The 24,313-nt window shown below is 43.3% G+C and overlaps 1 protein-coding gene across 5 annotated transcripts in view; it reads right to left on the reverse strand.

The window, feature by feature from the left end:
• Positions 1–10,391: 10,391 nt before the first annotated feature.
• The window catches only part of RNF145 (ring finger protein 145), a 52,824-nt gene continuing 38,902 nt past the window's right edge, over positions 10,392–24,313 (reverse strand). For all 5 annotated transcript variants that reach the window (XM_061360173.1, XM_061360172.1, XM_061360171.1 and 2 more), the window contains 6 exons: positions 21,462–21,637; positions 17,626–17,766; positions 16,119–16,301; positions 14,072–14,219; positions 13,071–13,427; positions 10,392–11,968 (listed from right to left, as the gene is read on the reverse strand). In XM_061360173.1, coding sequence (XP_061216157.1) covers positions 11,543–11,968; positions 13,071–13,427; positions 14,072–14,219; positions 16,119–16,301; positions 17,626–17,766; positions 21,462–21,637 — 1,431 coding nt within the window. In that variant the 3' untranslated portion in view covers positions 10,392–11,542. The remainder of the gene's footprint in view (positions 11,969–13,070; positions 13,428–14,071; positions 14,220–16,118; positions 16,302–17,625; positions 17,767–21,461; positions 21,638–24,313) is intronic.

A 24,313-nucleotide genomic window follows, 5' to 3' on the forward strand; every position in this document is an offset into this window, starting at 1 on the left:
CACAGCTTGCTCTGTCTCGCTTAGGAAAAGGGCAGCTCATCTGAGCAGGCATCTGTGCCTCTTCCATATGCACACACATTCATTATGGATGATATACAAATGCTGCTTATTCTTCCTGAGCAGATTGTTATGGAAAGGTTCCCATCCCACTGATCTCACTGCAGGGCTTAGGAAGCATTCAGAAGCTTCCCAAAAATGTGTTACGATCGATGTTAGGGAGAAATTACTTCCTCCAGCACTGAAACAGAGTCATTGTCGTGGTGTGATGAAGGAACTGTTAAACAGACACAGCAACAACACTGGAGCTGGATTCTAGCCAGGGTATTTCAAACAACTTGTAAAAAGTTCACTGATTCTTTAATGACTCCACCTGGTTAGAGCAGGACCTCTGTTTTATGTGCCTTCCAGAAGATGTGTTGCAAGAGAAATGTGTCGTAGATGATATGAATCAAGCCGGTTCCTCTAACATCATGTTGGTCTGGAATAGCTGTTGACCTGATGGAGTGTTAATGGGAACATTTATTTGTTTCTTTATCACTACAAAGATGTCATATATACTTACCCTGCTGCTGCCACTGTTCCCAAAGGGCTGTCAGCACAAGAGCCATTATAACATGACTGCCAGAGGTAATTCTCCCCCCCCCCCCCCCCATTATTTCTTCAAATGATTCTGTAAAGAGAGGAAGAACTTGGATACAAAAATTGCTGCTAAAAGAACAGTGCAGCATGACGTGAGCCAAAGCAGCTTTGCTAAATGCCTGTCAGTCTCTGCTTTTATTGCTTATGGAGAGCAACACACACACAGCCTGCATCTGCCTTGGCACAGGATGTATGTGAAGCATGGCGAGGATGGGATGGGATTTGCCACCAGGATTCTCCACCACTCTCCCCAGTCAGGGAGACAAATGGTTGAAGCTTACATGGCACTGCAGCACCGTGCCACTACCCTCTGCAGAGGGGCTGCACTTGGGTGATGCACCCAGCGTTGTACTTCCTACCCTTTCTTTTGTATTTGTGATTCCTTACATGGGAGCATGAAGGATTCAACACAAAATGCTTTGGTAACACAGTCATTAGTAAATAAAAACTAGGCAGAAACCCATTGCCCTTACCTGTGGAAAAAAAACCCCAATCCTATCACATTTCATTCCTGTTATCCAAAGACTTGACAGTTTAAGGAAATTGCTAATGGGACCTTTTACTGCCAGGTCACTAGTTCAAACCTGGCTCTGTCAGTAATGACCAAGAGTATATGATGAATGTTTGATGATGTGAGATTAAAATATGGGTCTCAATCCATTTATCAATAGAAAACCCCTTCAACAACTTGAACCCCCTAAAGCTAATGCCTATAGGAAAGCCTGCAAGGCTGGAGTGTGAACGAGCTTTCAAAGCCCTACAGTAGATCAAGGTCAGGATGGGGGCATGCAGATGGAAAAGCTTACAGCAGTGATGTCTGGGCAGAACCTTTCTGTGCCTAAACAAATCTATTAGTTAGTGCACTAAAATACTCCAGTAACAGTACAGTATGAAAGTGCCAGATCTGGTATTGTTCTCAAAGGGAAAATGAGAGGAAGATGCAAACATTAGGAAATCCAGGATCAAGAACTGGTTTACACTAGTGCCAAAACCTCAAATTTATAATTTTGCAAGCTGAGAAGCTCTATTTGAATTTCTCAATATTATAACACTACCATAAAGTTAAAACTCAAATGTCAAGGTAACGGGTAAGGAGTCAAATGTCTTTCTTTGTTTTTATGAGATTGACAGGAAAATATGTTACCACCTAATTCACTGCTTCCCAAACTGTCCCTTGCTCTCAGAAAGTATAAAGCATCGCTGGCAGCATCTGGCAGCTGCTGACAGGCAAAGACCAAGGGCAAGAAGCAGCCACCTGTCCCTGGAGCCCAGTACCTGGGCAAGGTACATGTGTAACACCCACTGCAGGGTCCAGTTAGAAACGTCTCCAGCTCTGCACCCTCCTGAAGTCCCTCAGCGCTTCTCCTTCAGGACTCGATCTACAGACCCAGGGAAACAGGGGGACCACCGAGAACGGAAGGAGGCGGGGGTCCGGCCCTGGCAGCATTCGGGACCCCACAGCGCATGCTGCCGGAACGAAGTGACGGAAGGCTCGCATCCCTTGTGGCTTCCCCGAGCGCCCGCAGCGCGCTCCCCGGCCGCTTGGAGCGAAATGAAACGCGTGAGGGCCACCTGGCGGGAGCAGGGACGGGGTTGACTTCACCTCATTGCTCCCCGCGTTTTTCCTGCGGGCTACATCCAGCTGTGGAAACCGCCGGTCGGGTGCTGAGAAACTGGGGAACGCTGGAGGGGCCGTGCTGGCATCACCTGCCTCGGTAACGTGCCCTGCATCTCAAAGCATCCTTCTCAAGGGAATTATGTCTATGAGGACTCTGTCACCGCTGAATGGCAGCATGCTTCTGCCAAGTGCTTCTGAGTAAGAGGTGGAGCTGCTGGGGCGGGTGTACAGGACCTGCAAAAACACATGAGCACTGACTGCAGCCCAGATACCACCAGGGATGGACAGACAGGTGTTGCAGGCGGGGAAAGGCTCCTCTGCACCATTTCCAGGGCTGGAACAAGATCGTTTCTGCTCAGTAAAGCTCAGCACTGACTCACTGAAATCAGCAGCATTTACCTGACCACTGATACCCTGAAGGACAAGTGGGAGATGTCCCTGCCCACAGCAGGGGGTTGGAGCTAGATGATCCTAAGGTCCTTTCCAACCCTAACTATTCTATGATTCTATGACTCAGCAGGTATGGTGTGTGCTAAGTGTAAGCATTGGAGCTACAGATGCCGGACTGTAGCCTTCAAACACCAGTCCAACAAGTGTGTTCTCTCACAACTGAAAACAGAACTGGCAGTCACCTTCTTCAGGGTGCACAGAAATTGTCTGCCCCTCCTGAGTGCATTTGTTATTCATCACTCTTAAGTATCATTTCTTGGAGAAACAATCTGTATTAGAGAAACCCAGAGCGTTAACCATCACCTGATGACATCTTGCCAAGGACAAAGAATCAGTGTGTCACTGAGAAATAATATGAACTGCTACCAGCAGGCCCGACCCTGCTCCACCTCTACTAGTACTCACTCAATACACTATACAGGCTTTTCAGGCCAGAGATTCAGCACAGTGAATCCTGTGCCAGAAGACAGCTTCGTACCTTAACATTTGGAGGAGTCATCTTTTTGAACTCAGCACCTTCCAGGTGGGAAATGAAAAAGGCAAACCAATTTTCCCTGCTATTCCAGGAGTCTCAGATGTGGTGGGAAAGTGCTGGACAAACCCACAGCATCTGTATTGCACAAATAACCAGCAAACACACAGCAAACACCACATGCAATACTGCTGTTCAGCTGCACAGGGTGCGCCTCACCCAGATCCCACCCCACCAGTACAACAGCTTCAGAACAAAACCCAGAGTTAAAAAGACTCCTATGGCCCTTCAACTAAATCACTTGGCATCAGCAGTCTCCAAGGCTTTGGAGTTGCAAATACAGAGAATTATATTCTTATTCTAGTATTTTTCCCCAGTTATATATCATTTTATACAGAAGACACCATTCCTGTGCTTCTTTACCAATTTGATCCATATTGATCCACACTGATCCACACACACTTCTTCTAGGGTCTTTTAAGGCTACAGAAATGACAATTTCTGCACTAGTTACAAAATAATTACCCACAATAATTTAATAACAAGCTTTCCCTTTAAATTATTAACATGAGTAGCTGAGCAAATTGTCAATTTTAACAAGTTTAAATTCAAATGATAAATGCCAAATCTGTGTTAAATGAGACCAGCAAATTAGCAATTAAAATATTTATGCAAGAAGGCAAAAGATACTGTATTCAAGGAGCTGAAGAGCACTCTCCCATAGGAGTGTTTGACAATGGCATGTGTTTGGATATCCCAGCTCCAAAACCCTGTGCAAAGGGAAGACGAAAAAATATCTAACCCCATAATTGAAGCTGAACAGCGTTGACTGGTGCCCAGTGGGATTTCAGTGGAATCCAAGCAATTCTCAGAATACCCTTGGGTTATATTGAGCAGAAATCCTGACCCCAATAGTATTATTTCTATCATATAAATCTTTATCTGTGGGAAGCTTGGAAGAAAGGAGTTGCTTCATGGCACCTAATTGCTTTGTCACTGAGAACAGAGTTGACTACACTGTCTGCTTTTTAAGAAAGAGGAGGGACAACCATCTTTCAAGCTGAAAGCGAAATACCAGTGTCCAGGGAGATCTTGGAACCCTGCAAGTGCAAATCCCACTTTTCCCAGCTAACTTTGCAGACACGAGCCATTTACAGAGTACCAGCATCACAGGAGCCTGCTGCATCATGGCTTCACTCCATATTCAATTGGTGGATTTAAATATGGAAATAATTATTGTTTTCCCCCTGTTTCAGTATTCTCTGTGATTTCTACCTGCAGCCCCAGTGACAGCATCCCCAACCCCAGCACTTCCCCACCACAGGGGCTGCTGCACCTGCCCCAGGTTCCCCCTTCCCAACCTGACCTCCCAACTTCATCCTCTTCATCCCACTCCTCTGCCACATTGAAAATGAGAAAAGTGAATCCTTTGGAAAGCAGCTCCAGGCTCTTGGGAAGTTTGGAAGCCCATTGCACAGGGCTTAATTTCATCTTTTGGACATGTGTTTAAAGGTTTGGATCCCCAGGAGTGAAGCACAGGTTGAGGGACAGTTTTCTGCCCAAGGAAAAGTTTGAGAGCAACATGAGAGGAGCATGAATCTGTCATAGCCAGTGCAACCCACTGCCTGCTAAAAGCACAGCACAAATATGGAGCCCATTTGTGTCTGAAAGCAGAGGGAACAATTCAGGACTCATCAGAGCACAGGCAGACCCAGCCAACAAAACCACATTAGGGCAAGACTTATATTTTCTGTTGAGAGCAAGCTTGGAAAGGAGATTGCACAACCCACCAGCAGCCACACATCAGTCCAGACACAACACCTGCCTCCACGTGAGGCAGTTTTCAGAGCTCAGTTTCTATTCCTTATCCATACGAAGGGAAAAAGGAGACCCTGCAGCTTCCTTTATCCTCCTCTCCAGTTCTAGATCCTCAGAATAAAAAGCTGGGAACCTGGAAGCGACCAGAGCCATGTTAAATGCAGCTGTAACTCTGATAAGCAATGTCTGCATGGGTCCAGGTTCTGTGAAAATGCCTCTGAGCACTTCAGTCCATCCCCATTGCCATGTAGTACAGCTGGATACAGACACATGCACAGACCTGGGCCCCCAGCTGCACCCATAGAGCTCAGGAAGGGGCTGACACACTTAGTTGCATCTTCTGCAATACTCAAGATTAATATTTGAGCACATCAAAGTGTAATAAAAAATCCTAGTAACAGTCAATGGTTGGGTTTGGGGTTCTCCCACTGATTTACCACCACCAGTGCAAAGGAAGGTCATGACCAAGCCTTTTTCCAGCAAGATGAGCACATCAGCTATACCCAAAACTCCATCACACATGTGCCAGATTTCCAGCTTGAAAACAAGATGTGTCTTCACAGGTTACAACTTTTCACTTTAATTCACTTACCCACATGTACTTTCTAATATGGACGGGCCTTTGAGAAATTAATTTCCATCTGAAAACAACCAAGGTCTGAAACAGTTTACAAAGGAACCCATCTTTCAAGGACGTTTCCTTTTAAATTGCACAATGTGGCTCTTAGCAAGGAAAATAAATAAAACTTAATCCCTCTGCATTCCAGTTGGCATTTTTTCCCCAAGCTAAAAGCGAACAATCAATTTAAAGAAAACTCAGCCTATGGTCAATTAAGGAGCTGTATATCATTGCATTTATAAATACCAGGTACCTATTCCATTGATTATTTTGATCCAGTTAAGTCTGTTTTACCTTTTAAATTCCTAAGAATGAAGTCATTTTCCCACATTGCAGTCCTGGGCTTTTCACATCTGTTGCTGCAAAATTCTGCAGATCGGCTGGTCTTTGGCTGTGGTACTCGCCAAAAGGGTTTCAGCTACCAGATTTATTTAAGGATAGGGATTATAAACTGCCAGGAAATGACAACCACTGGGAAAATTTGTGTCTAATTACTTGTAACACATAGAAATAATTTTCCCTTTTTTTCCCCTTTTTTAATCTTTTTTCCTTTTTGTTCTTTCCTTTTTGTTATTTTCTCTTTTATTGTTTCTAATTTGGGTTGATTGCTTATGCCTATAAACTGTTTTCATTTTACATCTTCTCCCTTTAACCAGGATGGGCAGCTTTAGGTTTATGTGTGTGCCATCTCAGCATTGTTTAATCCCCTGCCAGCACCACCCAACCTCTGCTTCTCCTCAGGCTTTCCCCCTCCTTTCCAATCTCCCTCTTCCTCGTGACTTCATCCTCTTTATCTTGGTCATCTCTGTCATTGAAAAGGAGAAAAGTGAACCCTCTGGAAAGGGATCCCCATTCTTGGGAAGGAGTAGAGAGCTCACCAAGTTTGCAGGCCGCCTTTTTCTCTAAAAGACAGTGCTTGTTCTCAAGAACATAATCAGTACCTCAGAGCCACAGAATACATCTGCCAAGCAGTTTATCAAATAAATCGTAACTTCCTGCATGCAAACAGCTGGAATTTCCCTGGGCAGTCTCCACACTGGCACTTGGCATTCCCAGGCACAACCACCCCATGGTGCAGCACTCAACTGCACTGATGAGAGGAGTCACCACACCTCTAGGCATGGACTCCAGTAGCACGCTGGTAAGTACACTAGCCCTAGTTAGAAGAAACAGGCACTGCGGAAGAGAAGGCTGGTACCTCTGGAGTGTGAGGGAGTGAGCTGTGATCCTTGATGTGACTGCACACACATATCACAAAAATGGGGACCAGTGAATTTCTAAACTCAGTATTGTAACACTGAGAAAAACTGAGTTTAAAATTGCATTTATCTTTGTATGTGCAAGCAAAGCCAAAGGGATTAGTAAGGAAATGTGTTTGTCAGTCTTTCCCACAAGTGTTTTTGTGGAGTGACACCACAGGCAAGACTTAGAATAAGCAATCCTTCCAGGACAGACCTCACTAACACACAACAGCTCCAGATGCTGCAGAGACTGAAAAGTAGCTCTGGAAAATCATTTAAAGATCTCTCTGTACACATTTAACATGCAGACGGAAAGAAGTCAGCACCAAACCACCACCACCTCCACAGCCTCAGAGCAGAGTGAACCAGCAGTGCTTCCTTCTTGACAGGGTCCAACCCTGTGATCCAGCACAGTGCTGTGACATCCTGCTTGCTCCTAACCAAGCAGCTTCTGCCCCAGCAACAGCAGCTTCACTCTGCTTAGTTACTTTCATTCTGAATGCAGCTGGCTTCCCAACAGCACAACGTGCTTCAAACAGCCAGTTCTCCTTCCCAAGCATGGATTTTTCTTTTGTTTTTAGACACTGATACCAACTTTTTTATATTTTATATCTTATTTGATAATTTTAATTCTGAAATCAAACTCCTTCACTATCCATGCCGGTTAGGAAAAATGTTACAGGTCTGTTCTCAAACATTCAGATAGTTTGAGCCCAAACTGGTTGGTTTGTGGGGAAGTATTGAGTTATCTTAGAAACTGAATTTAAAATTAACCAAGAAAGAAGGGGACTCAGCATGAAGAGGGTTTCCCAGGCTGGAAAACCTTGTGCATTTTAAGAACTCTGCCCTGGCATAAAGTGAAGCGCTTCCCTAGGAATGAGGAAGAAAATAGATTCTTCTACTGTGAAATAGCCAAAAATCAAGGGAGCCACAAGCAATGCAATTCAAACTAAGGCTTTCAAATGAAATTTCCTAGCCACAGACTTGTTCGCTCATCTCATGGACACATCTGACATTGCAAATACATCTCCCTGAGCCCAGAGCAATGGACTTGGTAAATCAGCAGCCCTGAGATACTCGATAGGACTAACTAGACACACACTATCATCCCATGCAATGAAGTAATTCTATTTCCAACAAAACCCAGCCCACCATAAAATTCCAAACTGCTCCCATTATATCACCTAGCTGGAAACATCTTTGAGTCCAGATGTTCATCAATCACACCACCATCAGGAGTCCACATGAAAATGATTTCAAGCCTCAGCCTACACTTGTACCCTGATCATAAACACTCAAAAAGCATTTTTTCCCCATTTACTCATGCACAGCTGCAGAGAAAGAAAATCAACTCAAAGCAAGCAGCGTCCAAGAGGGAGTTCTGCACCAAACAAAGCTCAGAGGTCAGGATCATTCACCCGGATGCTCTAGAGAGCACCAAGACAGAAGGCTCATTTCATTTCATTATTTCATTTCATTTCATTCCTTACCTCCCTGCTCCCCCAGAGCAGCCTCCCCTTTTCCTCTTTCCCCTTCCGGTTACACAGTTCATTTCTTCTGCAAGATCTAACTTGGCACGAGTTTTGGCAATTCTCACTTCATCCCTGAACTTCCTGACCCACAGCATACAGCCTGCTTGGCTTATCAGTATTTATTTCCCACCCACCCCCATTCCTTGCAGACTTCTTTTTAAGTTCCTCCCAGAGCTTGCAGTCCCTCGCTTTTCACAAAATGGTGTTCTGTCAGGATTCCGAGTGGGGAAAGAACACAACCAAAAAGCAGCAAAAAAGAACACACTTGCACATCCCCCCCCCCCCCTTTTAACTTTGCAGTCCAACAGATTCCAGTACCTGGTGAGCTCTGCCTCATGAACCCTGCACAACATCCACACTCCACCTTGGCTGGCTCTTACAAACAACTCTTTGTAATGGTATTGGCACCTAACGTAGCGAACTCTCATCTCTCAAGTGAAGTTCTGTTCCTATGAGCTCCCCAAGCCAGCAGCCTCCCCTCCTTTCTCTTCTCTCCCTCTTGAAAATAACCTTCTCACAGTAAAGAGGTGCATTTTTCATTTCCTCCATCCCCTCTTGCCAGGATGCTCAACTCTGCTGATTGCCGGAGACTCCACACCTTTGAGCACCTTCTCCAGCACAGAAAGTTGCTTTTGGTTCACTCCAGTGGGGATCTTGCAGCATCATTTCTCCTAAGAGCCAGCACTCACCTTTCCTATCCCACCAGGCTCCTTTCCAGCACCACATCCATGTGTCCAACTCGCAGTCCTGGATGACACTGTGGTTGTTGAATCTGCTGTAGGACTGCTGGTTTTCAGCGAGGAGTCTCCAAGTGCACTTAGCTCTTACCAGTGGTGGTGTGAATGCAGAGTCCTTTCTTCCAGCTTTTGCATTACCAGTGAGCTATGGACAACTTAGGGTAGAAATGGAAAGGTTCATTGCCAAGAGGTCAGGCTGAGGAACAGCTTCTCAGCAAAAGCCATGAATACAGGCCGTATTTTTTTGCTACTTTCTCAACACCACTTCCTGTATTTATGAAAGCGATGATGTGACACAGTGTGGGACACGGAGGAACTGGAGACAATGACCCCTGTGATTCCCTCCTGCCCCACTGCCTGCATGCGAGTCCTGTAGGTGAACACAAGTTCCTCTCCTTCCTTCCCTGCATTCACCCCAAGGTATCTGTAGAGCAGTTACAACCCCTCCAACCTTTATTCCACAAGACAGACCAAGCCTGGATTTTCTCTCTTCCTCATCATTTGGGCATCACTTGCTCCCTACCATGTGAGGGAGATGATCTTACACAAAGGAAAACCTTCCCATTGCTCACGTAAGGAACTTCTGGGATCGTTTTCCCACACCTAGGGACAGCAAGCAGAGTTTCACAGGGCATCCTTCAAAAACGCGTTCTGTGAATTGAGGGAAAGTCTTTGCTTCACAATACTTCAGAGCACCCCGTAACAGTGCTGCCCCTCCAGACCCTCCATTTCCTGCCTCCACAGGCTTTCAAGTATGGCTGGAATGGAAACAGTCTAAATTAGTAGATTAAAATCTTGGACACATACACATCGTTTTGAGAGGGATTCAGTTCCACAGAAATGCAGGTGTGGAAGAGCAGGACCCAAAGCACTGATGAACAGGAATGAAAAAGAAGAGTTCAAGAAAAAAGCCTCATCACAATTTCCCCCCAAAACACACCCAAGCTGTTAATAAAAGCTTTGCAGTGAAGCACATGGAAAGTCTGCATTTCTGATTAATACACAAGAAAACAAAACTGAGATACAGAATCACAGGATGGTGTAACTGATATTCCCCTCCTATCAGGTGAGAAGGAAATAGGTTTGGGTTTTGCTTGATATTCAGCAGCAGCAGTCACACAGCACTGAAGTGGAAATGGGAGAAGAGCGTGTGCATCACAAGTTCCACTGAACTCCAAGGGGAATAGAGAGCTGCTGTTGCAGGAGAGCCTCTCAAAACATACTTAAACGATGGCATTTCAGTGCAAGAATCACATAACCAGGTGTAAAAATCTTCAAATGTAATTTATTAAGACATTCAGCTATGTCTGTCAGTCTACATCCAAATTTACTACTAAAAATAAAATAGTATCACATTTCACATTAGGAATACCGACTTTGAAAAACACTTGAGTCAAGCCTATCGTATAAATAAGTGACTAATTTCTCTTCATATCAAAATTCACATAAAAAAATTGCCTGCTCCCTACTCCCACCTATTCCCCCACCCCAGTCCCTAGTTCTACTTGAAGCCATGATGAATGTAAAAATTTAAGTATGGACATGTCCTTGTCAAAGAAAAAAAGGTGCAAACCTATTAACAGCTTTAAAAGTGGCATTTGCGGAGTCTGATCATACACAATAATGTACTCATTCCCAAAGTGCAAATATCGCCAGAGTTTAATACTGTTTTAATTCAGCTGCAAGAATTAAACATTACACAGCACAGTACTGCAAGGCCTCTATCTGTGCCCTAAAACTCATCCCACTTGCCTCCTGCACATGGTAGCAGAGGTCAAAGCGTTCATTAGAGCTTTAGTTTACTTCACGCAGCCCAGACTGTGCCCATTATTAGCAAAAGTTTCATATACAACAAAATATTTAAGACTCCGTCATAAAAGTCAAGAGTCACTATAGGTTACATGAATTCAAATGCAACTGCCCCACCAAGAACACCCAAAGCATAGACATGACATATTAAGAGTGCTTCCTTCTTCTAGTACAATCACTGCTGTTGTAGCTTTGATTTTTGCTTACGTGCCATGAAAAATTGTCAGCAACCAGAGACTGGCAACTTGCTGCATTTAACATCTCTCAGGTAGCCCGGGACACGGCTGTATGTGATACCCTCTTCCTGTCTGTCAGCAACCTCTCACAGACCTCTCGTTCCTCTTATCCCTCACCTGTGTCTTGAAAACTCTTTTCCACTGCAATTTATTTCCAGACATCCTTCCTATGCCCACAGTTCAGAGAGCTTCTGGAGTCATTTCTACTACATCTCACTGGAGTTACCACTACCAAGCAGCCCATAAAAATCAGCATGGGAGATTACATTTTGACCAGCATTAATAGCTAAACTTCTTTCACAGCTGTGGAAGGATAGGTTTTCTTCTGAGTCAAACTTGGATCTCTGAAATGTGTTTGTTCCTGTGTCACCTTAGAGCTGGACACAAACCCCTGGATCGGGAGCGGGGCACCCCTCTGGAGCTGCCATTAGTTCTGCAGCACAAGCTGCTCCCTGGCTGGCCTCACATGGGCCTGTGTCACTGTCCATGCTTTGAGACCCCTCCAGGCCATCCTGTCCACCAGTAACCTGGCCACTGCTCTTGCGAGGGCTGTCTTTCACATCTGGCCCATTGTCAGGTTCAGCACCAGGTGGCTCAGCTGCATCTCCAGGTCTGGTATTCTGCTCTGCAGTAGGATTTGGCTGTTGAACTGGCTCCAGTCCCAGCCCCGGTAGCTGTGAAGGGCTCTTAAGCTGGCAGTGGCACAGAGGGCAGGTTTCTTGCACATACAGCCATTTCTTAAGACAACCCGCATGAAAAAAATGGCTACATGGTGTGATCACAGCAGTTTTCATATCCTGAAAGACACAAAAAAAGAAGGAAGATCACATTATTTGTAATTCCTTTCCTTTCCTCTCACCCCATGTACCTCATGGGTCCATCAGCCACAGAAGAGACTGAAGCAGTCTATAGGTAAATAAAAGAATGTTCCTTCCTTCCTACCGACAAGCCTCTACATTCAAATACAAACACAGGCCAGGTCTGGCTGTTTATACCACAGGGATTAGAAATTAGAGGAAAAAGCTTTGTTTGTAAGGTGTTAAAGAGTCACAGAATCAGTTGGTTTAAGAAATAATTGCGCATGTCAACCTGCACATTTACAGATAAAAAACATAACAACAGCAAGCCAGAAATTAAGTAACCCCTGAACTCTTGTCAGCTGAGACCCACATGTTACTGGTCTGGTGTTTGAAACACCCTCATTCAATCTGGCACCCATAGTTTTACTCTTCAAAGAGCCTGGAGTATCAAGTTTGGAGTAACTCCAACTCTTCTCCACCTACACGCTCATCTTAGGGTGGTTCTTTCACTGTCATACGTAACTACAATTTCTATCCAAGAGAAAGAGACCTTGGAGCTAGAGGCATGATAAAGATACTACTTTCAGCATTGACTTCTAAGGTACCTGCATCTGCTGGATTACATTAGAAAGACTTGATAATTAGGTTTCTGTTATAAAACTGACATTGCATATGAAGTTGGAAGTAGCAATGTCTGTAAATACTGGGCTACTTCTATGGAATCTAACAAATTAGTTATAGAGTACACATTGTGTTTCACTAACAAAATCACTAAGGAAGAAAGGGCACATTTGCTGTTACTTCTGAGACCAAATCAACCCAAATACAAGAGGTTTCAAGGAAGTTTTTTTGTGTAACTTGATTAAAAAAAAGCAATAACACTTCCGAACTATCTCTTTATTCATAAAAAGACTCTGTGGGTGACAGCACTCCAAATCAATTTACACAAAGCAGAAAACTGGGTAATTCAAGTAATTTACTGAGCACAATGTTACTCGTTAAACATGATTCAAGTAACTTACTTTACTAGTTGCAGGCTGAACTTGACAGTATAGAGATGTCTAAATTAAAGTCAATCTTCTGACACTTTCATTCTTACCTGGTAGCAGATGGCACAGATATCATTGTGTTGCTCCAACTGCTCTTTTGTGGCAACAGGCAGTGATTTTATCTTATTCACAGCATCTCTACGAAGAAGGAAACTCTTCCATCCCAGTTGGGCCCGCAACCACACATTGTAATAGGAGTGAATGAAGATGATCACAGAACCCATCACAGTCCATTCACCAAAGATTGTCTCCGAGACACCATATGCCACCACACATAGAGCAACAAGGAATTCCAGCAGCCGGTATGTACCATTCACATAATAAATTACATCATCCATATTTTCTACAGGTTCTTTTCTGAACTCCTCCACCATAAACAAAACATAAATGAAAAGTGTTCCAAGCACCTGTAACAGTGAAAAGATCATGAGCTCAGCATTCAGTTCTGAACCAGAGCTTAAGTCATCCAGCATTGTCCATTGAGATAGAGAGGAAGTGAGCCCCAAAAGAGTAGAACTGTTGCTGAGCTTCGAGACAAACAGAAGTCACTCCTTCTTGCAGAGCATGTTTGTTCCCAAGTACTTCCCCTTACGTACTTTTCTCAGTGAAGAACATAGCTGAGCTGATTCAACAGAAGTGCTGAGCATCATAAGCAGCAATTTTATAGTGTTACAACAAATATGCTTAGTAGAAAACATCTACTGTATTTATACAGCTGTTCTATGAACATCAAATCACTTTCAAACAGCCATAGCCAAGTAATAATACACAGATGAGTACTCTGGAAGGCAAAAAAACCCCAACTTTTTTTACTATGATAATTATGCCTTCAAAAGCCTTCTGGCTCTACAATTTGAAATTACTTTAATTCACCTGTATTCCTAGCCCTTAGCCTCAGATACAAGCTAACAAAAGAGATCTTATCACTTATCTTGTACTTCTGCCCTTATATCTTCCCTGGTCTTTCCCCATCATGCATATCCCCCTCTAGAGTAACAGGATCACAGGTTAATGCAGGGCTTCACAGTTACTACAGGGCTAGCGTTCTTACCTGAAGAGAGGTTAGAATACTGCTGGAGATAATGATCAACAGCCAGAAATCCATGTGGAAAAACTGACAAATCATGTAGGCCATGTATGCGGGGAACACGAGTAAGAACAAACAGAGGCTGACTGCTCGGAAGTGCTTCCACAGACTCCTGCAAACAACACAATAGGGTTTTATTTTTTACGTCAGGTTTAAGTGTCAGGATAAGAATAGGCTGGTCTGCTCAATGTAGGGACGTTAGATATTTGCTCAAGGCTTTAACTTGTTGAAAGGAGTTTCTATTTGACTCAGGCACACTCTCATTCCAACCATGCATGCCTACACCACATAGAGTAGGAAAAGTTCCCTCTCATATGGCCTTTTCTGTTTTCAATACAAAAACCAAAACTATGGGCAAAAAAATTCACCCACAGTAATTGCCATAATGGGTCTGATCAGTGGTTGGACAAATGAAGTATCTGAGATACTAAATGTTTCAGATGAAAGACCAGTAAAATAAAGAAAATTACTAAATATGCATGTAACTGTATGTTTTTCCATACAAACAGAGTTTACCCGGATTATATACTTATTACAACTCTTCTGTGTCTTTCTGCTAATACAAATGGGGCAAAGGTATTTCCTTTCATCACTAAATTTAACCCTGTTGCCTTTAGAAGCATATTTCCCAATTCAGACATCACAAAAGAAATGTAGCAGGACTTGAACATCCATCTCTGCCATTCCTTACTCTGTTCCTATCATTTCTTCTTCCTCATCTCCTCCCCAACCTGAACACACCATCGATCTTTTTACACCCACCCATTTGGAAGGCTTTCAGGGTATCTTCAGTAATTTACTATACTACCTCTGCATGTCCCTCAGGTATTTTAACCTCATTTAGGTTAAAATGTGGTACAGGAATAGCAAAAGGACAACAGCAGAAGCTGACTAAGAAACCATCTGAAAAGAACACGGCTATGAGGCATGCAAGTCTGTGTCTGTAGGTGAGGGAGAAAGGCAAAGCTGAAGTGGAATTTATCCTGATTTTAGCTGATTTAGAACTGTCTGGGAGATTGGCAGAAGACAGTTAAATCTCAGTATCACCACAGACTGCTTGTTTAAGCTGGGCAGATGCTCACATCCTGGGTCTGCTCCCTCTCCCGGTGAAGTTAACATTGCTGCAGGCAGAACATGCTGGCTACAAGTAGCCTCTAAGCTAAACAAAATCCCTATGTCTAAACATAAATAAGCTTTGTCTTTCATTTCTTCACTTACAGGTTACAAAAAAACCCACAAACAGTTAACAAAGATACAAACAGATTAATACAAGAACACCAGATACCAATATAGCTTTTCAAATCAGAAACTGAACCTAAACAACAATCCCACATCATCAGAACATCTGGTGCACTAATGCAAGCCTTCCACCTCTTATTTTCTGCCAGTAAACCCTCTCATTTTGGGATCAGTCTCACAGAAAAAGTAAAAGGGTTTACAATATTTAACAGGAGGTCACTCTCAGAAACTTCCCACCCTGTCTTGAGATCTTCTGACAACTTCTCAGCTGCCTGAGATCACTGCATAAGAGAGAAACCTACCCAACCACAGGGGAGGTTAAGCAAAACCATTCTGCAAAGCCACACAATGGAGGGTGGGTGGGAAGAGCACTGGAGTCCTGGATTTGCTTAACTGAGACCACAGTGCACTGACACTCTTGCTAGGGAGAACAATCACTGAACAGTGCCATGCTTGGGGTGGGCAGCCAACAGCTACAGAACAGCATGGCTTTACAAAGGCTGGGTGGATGCAGTCCTGGGCAGGAGCAGGTGACCAAAGTCACCTACTGTTTGCCAGTACACAGCATGAGGAAAAGTATTATACCATGTGCTCCTGAGAAAACAGGATAGGGAGGGGAAAGCTAGAGAATTTAGACTGGAAAAGAAATCTGCATCAAAAGAAAGGGTAAATTTACAAGCTACTAAAAAGCCAAATCAAACCATCAATTACTAGTTTATCACCTCCTAAACCAGCATTGAGTAAGTTTCATTTTAGGAAACAAGTCTCTTACTTGTCCCTTGAGGCTCCCAGTGCCAAGACAATGGGATCAGCAATTTCCAGCATGGACTGAAGTATGGATGCCACCACGATGAAGAGAATAATACTGAGCAGGAACGCCCGATGCACAACTTGGAGCTCAATCAAACCTGTCTGCACAGCCAGGATGAGGAGTGTGACGCCTTCAGTCATTCCCCTGCAGATTAACAGAGTCAAAAGAACAATCAATCACATCTTTCTGTGTGTCAATGCTGGTTCAAAAATACATCTAGAAACACCAGGAAATAAGCTCTTTCTGCCACAATCTTTCAAATGTCTTGTTTTAGCTTTTACTGATGTCCCTGCTAAGGTTTTAATCAGAGGAGTGTTTTCAGAAACACTGAAGTGCTGGGGGTTAGGAAGCAGATTTCAGACTGCTCCTGCCTCAGTGTGTGGGCTACATGCAACTCAGCAGACATCACCCAACAAGAGTCCTCCCCCAGCACAAAGCATTGTAAGGACCCATGCTGTGTCTTAAGAGGAGGAACCCACCCACCTCAGTGTTGCCTACACAAGCCCAAAGCAACCCTGCTATGTCTACATTTGGGCACCAGTCGGCCTCATTCCTAGATCTCCACAAAAACCCCCTCTACCGGTTACATTTCCACATCAGTACCCTCCTGTCTGTCCTTTGGCTCAGGAGTAACAATCTTGGCTCAACAACCCACCCAGTGACCAGTTCAGGCAACTAGCAATTTAGCCATTTTTCAGTTTATCCTCTCTGTACCTACACACTGTCCTCTTCTTCTTGGCTTGGAAACTCAGATTGAATATAATACCTCTGAGATCCACAATTCAGCATCAGTATTTGACACAGTTAAGGAAGAGATCACCCAAAATTTCATTCTTACCCAAAGGATACTTTTAGGTAGACTACTCCTGGGCACCCCCAATTTATACCATTTTCACTTCCACATCATAGAATCCAAAATGTAAAACACTCTTTTACATATGGTCTCAACTTTCTATAGAGTTAAGGGCTGGAATAACTGAGAAAGGTACTATCATACCTAGGATCCCAATTTCATATTGGACAAGTTGGGACAAGTGTTAAGAAAGGCAGTTTCCGTATTTTGGCTATTTCCCATAGTAATTTACAGGCAATCCATAAAATGCTGTCTTTTAAGCCTCACAGATTAGTAATGTTTCACACATGACTACAGGGTAAATGAGGAAATGGAAAGATGAAGTGTTTAGATTATCCAAGCATGTGAAAATTTTCCAGTGACTCATGAAAATGAAAGCACTAAGACAATCCAAACCCAACTAAAAGCCCTGAATTTATTACAGAAATTAACCATCTCCCAAGAAGTCTGTGACAAGCTATATTTTCACCTCAAATCCTTATTTACACAAAGATTGGCATACAAAAAGCCTGTCAAGGATACCCAATAGTTCATAAGTTAAAAAACTGCAAAGCAACCTGCATGTTTCTGTACAAATCCCTTCTGTTTAGACCTTAGGCACAACAAGGCACTTACCTGTTCATAGCAGGATCATTCATGAATGCTCGATAACCTTGCAAGTAAAACTTGCAGAGAGTCAGAACTCCCAAAGCAACAAAAGAGACTGTGAACACCAAGCCCAGGAGTGAGTACGGAGTGCTACAGCATTCGGCAATACTGGCAGGAGGGAAAGAAACAAAAAGAAAAGGTCCATCAATTAAAAGCAATGTACTGAGCTCTCCCCTTGTCCTGTTAACTGCGCAAACTGCCTTGAAAGCAAAATTGGTTTAATGAATATATTAAAAGCTCTAAACCACCATAAAACGCTTCTATAAAAAGATGAGATGTATTCTGTTACTTCTTCCCCAGACACAATTTCATCTCGGCTAATGCTGCTGTCAGGGCTGCGCTACGGTGTTTCTCTGGTCCCTCTTCAGCGCTGTGCCACACGGTGGCACTGTCCTGCTTGCGCAGCGTTTTTCATAACCTAAAGTCAATCTGACAACCACAATGCACCCAGGTTACCTGCTGAAATTTCTGCCAGCTACCAGAAGCAGTGTTAAAGCAGATGGATTCATTAAGGCGCTTGCCACTCAGATCCACAATAATGCAAACAAACATCAAACTGATAAAATTCACACCAGGTTCAGGTAGGCAATTCCTGTCTTTCATATGGCTGAGCCAGAAGCAGCAAAATAAGACAGCAAAGAGTATTCTGCAGGAGGCTTCTTCCTCTCTTTTGCAACAGCAGTGAAGTCAGACAGACAGAGACCCCAGAATACATCTGCTGATGCTGAGAATAGCTGCATTACTTCAGCTCCCTCACCTTCTGTTGATTCTGGCACTGCAATGTTTGGAGCAGCCTAAGCCTCAGAGTGTGCTCTGGCTTCTGAAACACAATGCTGTCAGAACAAGGGAAACGCAGTGCAGTGCACCACATGCCCCAGCACTACGTAAAGAATCAGCTTACGTAGAACCAGAAATCCCTGTCAACAAGGGATTACACATCTGGAAATCCTCACATATATTATCCAAGGTAATATACACTGACACCCCCATTCACAAACAAAATAATCTCTTGCTCACCAGGACAATAGTCTTGTGAGAGAAAATATGGTGGTCAAAACCATGTCAGGTTAATTAACCAACTGAAGAGTGAATTAGTCCAGGGCTCTGACAAGACTAAAGGACTTTCAGGAAACACATGCCTCAAAAATAAACAAAGCTTGTCCAAGAGACATTTAGTTTGTCTCTTTTAATGACCACTTTAACTGGAAAACTCCTTTGAAAGCCATTCAAAACAGAAAATGTTGATGTGTTTACATATACTATCTGCAGGGCTTCTGGTAAGCCTTCAAGTTCTGCCTGGTTACCAAGCTGGGCAGGGCTGAAAAGGTTTTCAAATATTGCTGCTGCACAATGGTAGTGAGAAATGCAATATTTAAAGCAGCTATTTCTGCAGGACACTTGAGGAACTCTTAAGTTTTCCTTCAAAATAAATTATGAGAAATCAAGACTCTGTCTTTTCTGCCTGATTCTTTCTCATCAATTTTAACACCCTTAAACTTACTTTCAGATTATCTACTAAGCAAGGGTCCCAGAGGAGATTAAGAGCTCAAAGAGAAGCCCGGGGAGCTCATGTCAAGCACATGTTCATAAATTGTCCCAAAGAGCTGAACTCTTCAAGGCTTCTCAAAAATCACAGCAGTTACACACCCACAGAAAGGATCTTGACAGGAGCAAGGACAACAAAAGGCAGGGAATGGTTTTTAAACAGCAAACATGCAAGCAAGAGCTTTCCAGTCTGGAATAACAAACTTATGCTACTCCCAATTTTAAATAACAGAACTGTTTGGTATATTGTTCTCCCACCCCCCTACATGAATCAAGGAGCACTGAATGAAATTATATGGATTCAGACAATCAAAATAGATTTTTTTATCATACAGACCAAGCTGAGCTGTGAAACTCATTGCTCAGGATCTTTCAATGACGCAGGTGTACATGGGTTCAACGGCAGCAAGCACAAACTGATGGAAGAGATGTCCTTTAGAGGGTTACTGGATGCAAATTAACCACATCCAGCTAATGCAGCTTGACAGCTGAAGCTGGATGCAGGACTGGAAGAGTACTAGGAAGTGTCCTTTTGTCACATTATAAGCGGGTGTTTTTCCAAGTATTCATTTACAGCCACTGCTGGAAACTGGATCCTGGGTTACAGTATTTGGTCTGAGCCAGCACAGACACTCTGATATTCCTATGAGAGCTGGACACAGCTGTCCTGTGCACCCCACCTGCTCTCACCTGAATTCCAGCTATAATACTTTAAGAAAAGGGAGAAGATGCAGAATTCACTCACTCGCATGGAAGAGCGCATCTTCTCTTCCATTCTGCCGAACAGCCAGCACTACATTATTAACTGCTCTCACACGGTATTTCAGCTCCCTTCTAGGGGTTAAGAGACTATTAGTGGTATTGGGTTTTTGCTTTTAAGATAAATAAGCATTTATAACCTCTCAACTGCAATAGGGCTGAGAACATTTGCACCAATTTTCCATATTCTTCCACTTGCAGGGAGAATGTCACAGATCAACTGGTATTCAGGCACTCACAGATCAAGCCAAAGCAATCCTGCAAAGCAAGTTCCCTGTTTTGCCATGAAGTTAACAATTTGGTGTAAGAATATACTCAACTTATTTATAAGTAAAAGAATCACTTTCCCCACCTCTAACAGCAATACCCTCTTATAACAAAGCTAAAATTTCAGCAGAGATGAACAGGAGGAAAAACTTCAGAGATCAAGGGTTTAGAAAAAAAAATAGGTAACATAGTCAGCACTTTTACATAATGCAGTGTGACGATGTAAGCAATTGTAACACTACATGCAACAAAATCTCTGGCATTTCTCCTTACTGGTAGTGTAAGCTATCAAAATTCACTATTTCACCACAGATATACACACAGAGAGGCAAGAAAAAGGTAATTGTAAAGTCTGACTGGAAACCTGCAGTGATGAGCAAGCTACTCAGCTTGCTGCCCAAACAGCGGAATTAAGGCATATGGTCTCTAAAGAGTATGTCCTGTGCTACCTTTGTGTTTAGGCAACTATTACCTCTTTTCTTCCCATCCCAGTATTACACTATCTAATTTGTGTAACTGATCCTTTGCAACACACCCAGTTCCTCTCTGCCCCACACTCCCACTCCCTTTTGTATGCTGTCATTTCTAATTAAAGAACAGCCAGCAAAGGCACGGAGGTTCCAGCCAGAATCCCCCAAATGCTGCCTTTCTCTCAGAAACAGCATGAACATAGGCCTCTCCTTTATCTCACAGTTTTTACAAAGCTTTTAGGAATTTGGTATCTAAGATCTTTACACCTCTGCCAAATTAACCACTGGACTCAAAAGTACTTTGGGAGTGGAGTACTTTGGCTGCTTGGATGAAGTCAAGAATGTGTCCCACACCAGAATGATGAAACAAAACATACAAGGCTCAGAAAGCAACACAATCACGAATATCACTTGAACTGAAATTCAACTGAAATATCTCAGCCATTGCTTTTAACCAACCTCTATACTGAAAACAACTTCTGGACCAAAGCTCTAATTGTAGCTATTTCCTCATCAAAGGAATATTTTGCTTTCTCTAGGAACTGTCCCACAGTTTTACTAATGTTGTCTGTTCTGAATGGGATCCATGCCTCTGAAGGACAAGCTTAACAGGGTTTACACGTGTGGTCGCTGCCATAAGGAGAAGTATTTGTTTGGCATCCAAATGCAATAAAGCCAACCTATGTTATTCAGTGCCTAAAAAAGAATATTCGTTTCAGAAGACAGTAACAACAGAAAACCTTTTGCAGACTAGTTAATTACCTTGTCAGGAAGAGGAAGAGGAGCCTCTCTCTTGAGGCAGGCTGGTCCCGTGTACTGAAATAGGAATAGATCTGAAGAGCAAACAAGACAAGCCAAAACACCATGAAAAGAACTGGGACGACCAGCTGGTTCCACAGAGACATTCCCAAAGCCAGGAGACCATACACCTCCACCACCTGGACAAGACAGAAAACACAGTTTGTTACTGGTTCACAGCACCCATGATTTGATATCAAAACCACAATCAACAATATAGCCACAAGGAAGCTAAGGATAATTCACATGGCATTAGCCATCCCAAAGAAAAGGAGATACATCAAATTACAGTCTGACAAAGGGAGAACCCAGATTTAGCAGCAAGATATTACCGCTATCAAGAAGTAGAGATAAGCACCTGACTGCAGCAAACTATAAGAGCAGCTGAATGCATCTTCCTACCAAGAACTGGCTGGGAGGTGCTGACTGAAGCCCGCTCACAGCCAGAGGGGTGAGGACACAGGCCTCCAGTTAATACACAACCCTCTGGGACCTTTTCGTCCAGCTTAAGTCACAGCAATGTTGTTCTCTCTGTAGGTACTGCCAAGTCACTGCACTCACAGGTACTGAAACAGGAGCCACATCACTTCAGTACAGTAAACCTGCTTTGCTGACCTGTTTTTAAGGAAGAATTTAGTGCCTCAGACATTTTAAGTATCTTAAAAAGAACATGTACCAGTCTTCTGACTGCTCCTAATCTACCACGTAGTTTGAAATTAATGCTTAAGAGTTATTTCAGAAGATTCTGCAACACAAAAGAAGTCATTTGAGCTTCAAAGCCTAAATTACTGTGCAGTCATTTCCAAGAAGCTGGAACTTCATATAGCTGGACTTAATACAAAAGCTCAAGAGGAAATCACTCATAACTACTATTTCCTCACCACCTGCTTCCCACAGTGACATACAATCCATAATGGCTAGCAAATTTTAGCTAAACAAAAAGCTGAAAAAGCTGCCTACCTAGTCTTTCATGACAAGCGTGAGGGATATTACATTCATAGGACCTGCTGCAGTATGTACTGTGGCCGATGGACAAGCATATGCTGCTGGCAGGGATATGGTGCCAAGCTCCTGCGTTTAGCTTCGCACACAGACATGTGAAGGAAGTGTACCAGCCCTCAGGAGATCCCCCTGAGCTTTCCCTTGGCGTGGGACCAACACAAGCTATCCTATGCAGCTCCTGGCAGAGTGCTTCACCACATCGGAAAAGGGTCATGCTACGCTCATAATGTATATTCATAACCATGAGGTATTTCTGGCATCTTCTGCTACAAGTAGGCAGCCAGGGGTTTGAACTTGCTTTTAAATTATACCATTAGGCACAGCCTGAAGCACACACAAAGCAGCCTTGCACCACCTTTTAGGCTGTCTCAGAAAACACTCCTGGTGATTAACATCCTAATATTCACCAGTTTTGTCACTGGTATCAAAATAGCACATGAATGTATTTGCAATTAAACATTCATAAAATGTTGAAGTGTTTTAAGCACAAGTGTCCTATAAAGTAAAACAGATACAGTACTCTCAAACCTACACCCAATCTGAATTTGATTTCAGGAAGCTAAATGCTGCATTGTTCATGCACATGAAAACTGAAAGTGCTGGTTCCAACCTGTTGCAAGTTTTTAAGCTGTACAAAGAGATGCAACTGGTTTACCCCAAACGCTGCCACAGTAAGGGAAGAGTAAGCATGACTTTCCTATTCTCACTGGAAAACAAAGATACTGAAGCTTTGCCAGTTAGCTCCCAAATTAGCTTTTAATCAGCAAATCTACAAGCCAGTTATGGGTGAGATCAGACCATGGTTAGGTGCTGTACAAACAAAGATAATCCTGCTCCAAAGACCAATTACATATAAAATAAATAACCAGACAGTAATGATCAACATGACAGGCTGAGACCTTGGCACACTACACACCTACTGCTGCCAAGTTTTTGTTTGTCTATGACAGATATGACAGCAAAGCAGAGCTTTACAAGAGCTTAACAAGTTAATTTTTCAGATTGCTTAGGGACTGAAAAGCAGAAGTCAGAAAACAGTGTCTTGGTTTGAAAAGAATCCAGCAAGTGGTTCAAGTAATCATCAAGCTTTATATATCAAAATACACAGAACTATTCATGGAATCATAGAATAGTTAGGGTTGGAAAGGACCTTAAGATCATCTAGTTCCAACCCCCCTCCCATAGGCAGGGCCACCTCGCACTAAACCACGTCACCCAAAGCTTCATCCAACTTGGCCTTGAACACTGCCAGGGATGAAGCATTCACAACCTCCCTGGGCAACCCATTCCAGTGCCTCACCACCCTAACAGAAAAGAATTTCTTCTTTATATCCAATCTAAAGTTCCCCTGTTTAAGTTTTAACCAATTACCCCTTCTCCTGTCACTACAGTCCCTAATGATGAGTCACTCCCCAGCATCCCTATAGGCCCCCTTCAGATACTGGAAGGCTGCTATGAGGTCTCCATGCATCCTTCTCTTCTCCAGGCTGAACAGCCCCAACTTTCTCAGCCTATCTTCATATGGGAGGTGCTCCAGTCCCAGATCATCCTCATGGCCCTCCTCTGGACTTGTTCCAACAGTTCCATGCCCTTTTCATGTTGAGGACACCAGAACTGCACACAATGATCCAAATGAGGCCTCACAAGAGCAGAGTAGAGGGGCAGGATCATCTCCTTCAACCTGCTGGTCACGCTCATTTTGACGCAGCCCAGGATACAGCTGGCTTTCTGGGCTGGAAGTGCACACTGCCAGCTCATGTTCATTTTCTCATCGACCAACACCCCCAAGTCATATTCACATACATTTTATTTTT

The sequence above is a fragment of the Neopsephotus bourkii genome, unplaced genomic scaffold (assembly GCF_033783945.1).
Source record: "Neopsephotus bourkii isolate Nb327-2 ecotype Australia unplaced genomic scaffold, CSIRO-AGI_Nbou_v1 NB_1016, whole genome shotgun sequence".
NCBI lineage: Eukaryota > Metazoa > Chordata > Aves > Psittaciformes > Psittacidae > Neopsephotus > Neopsephotus bourkii.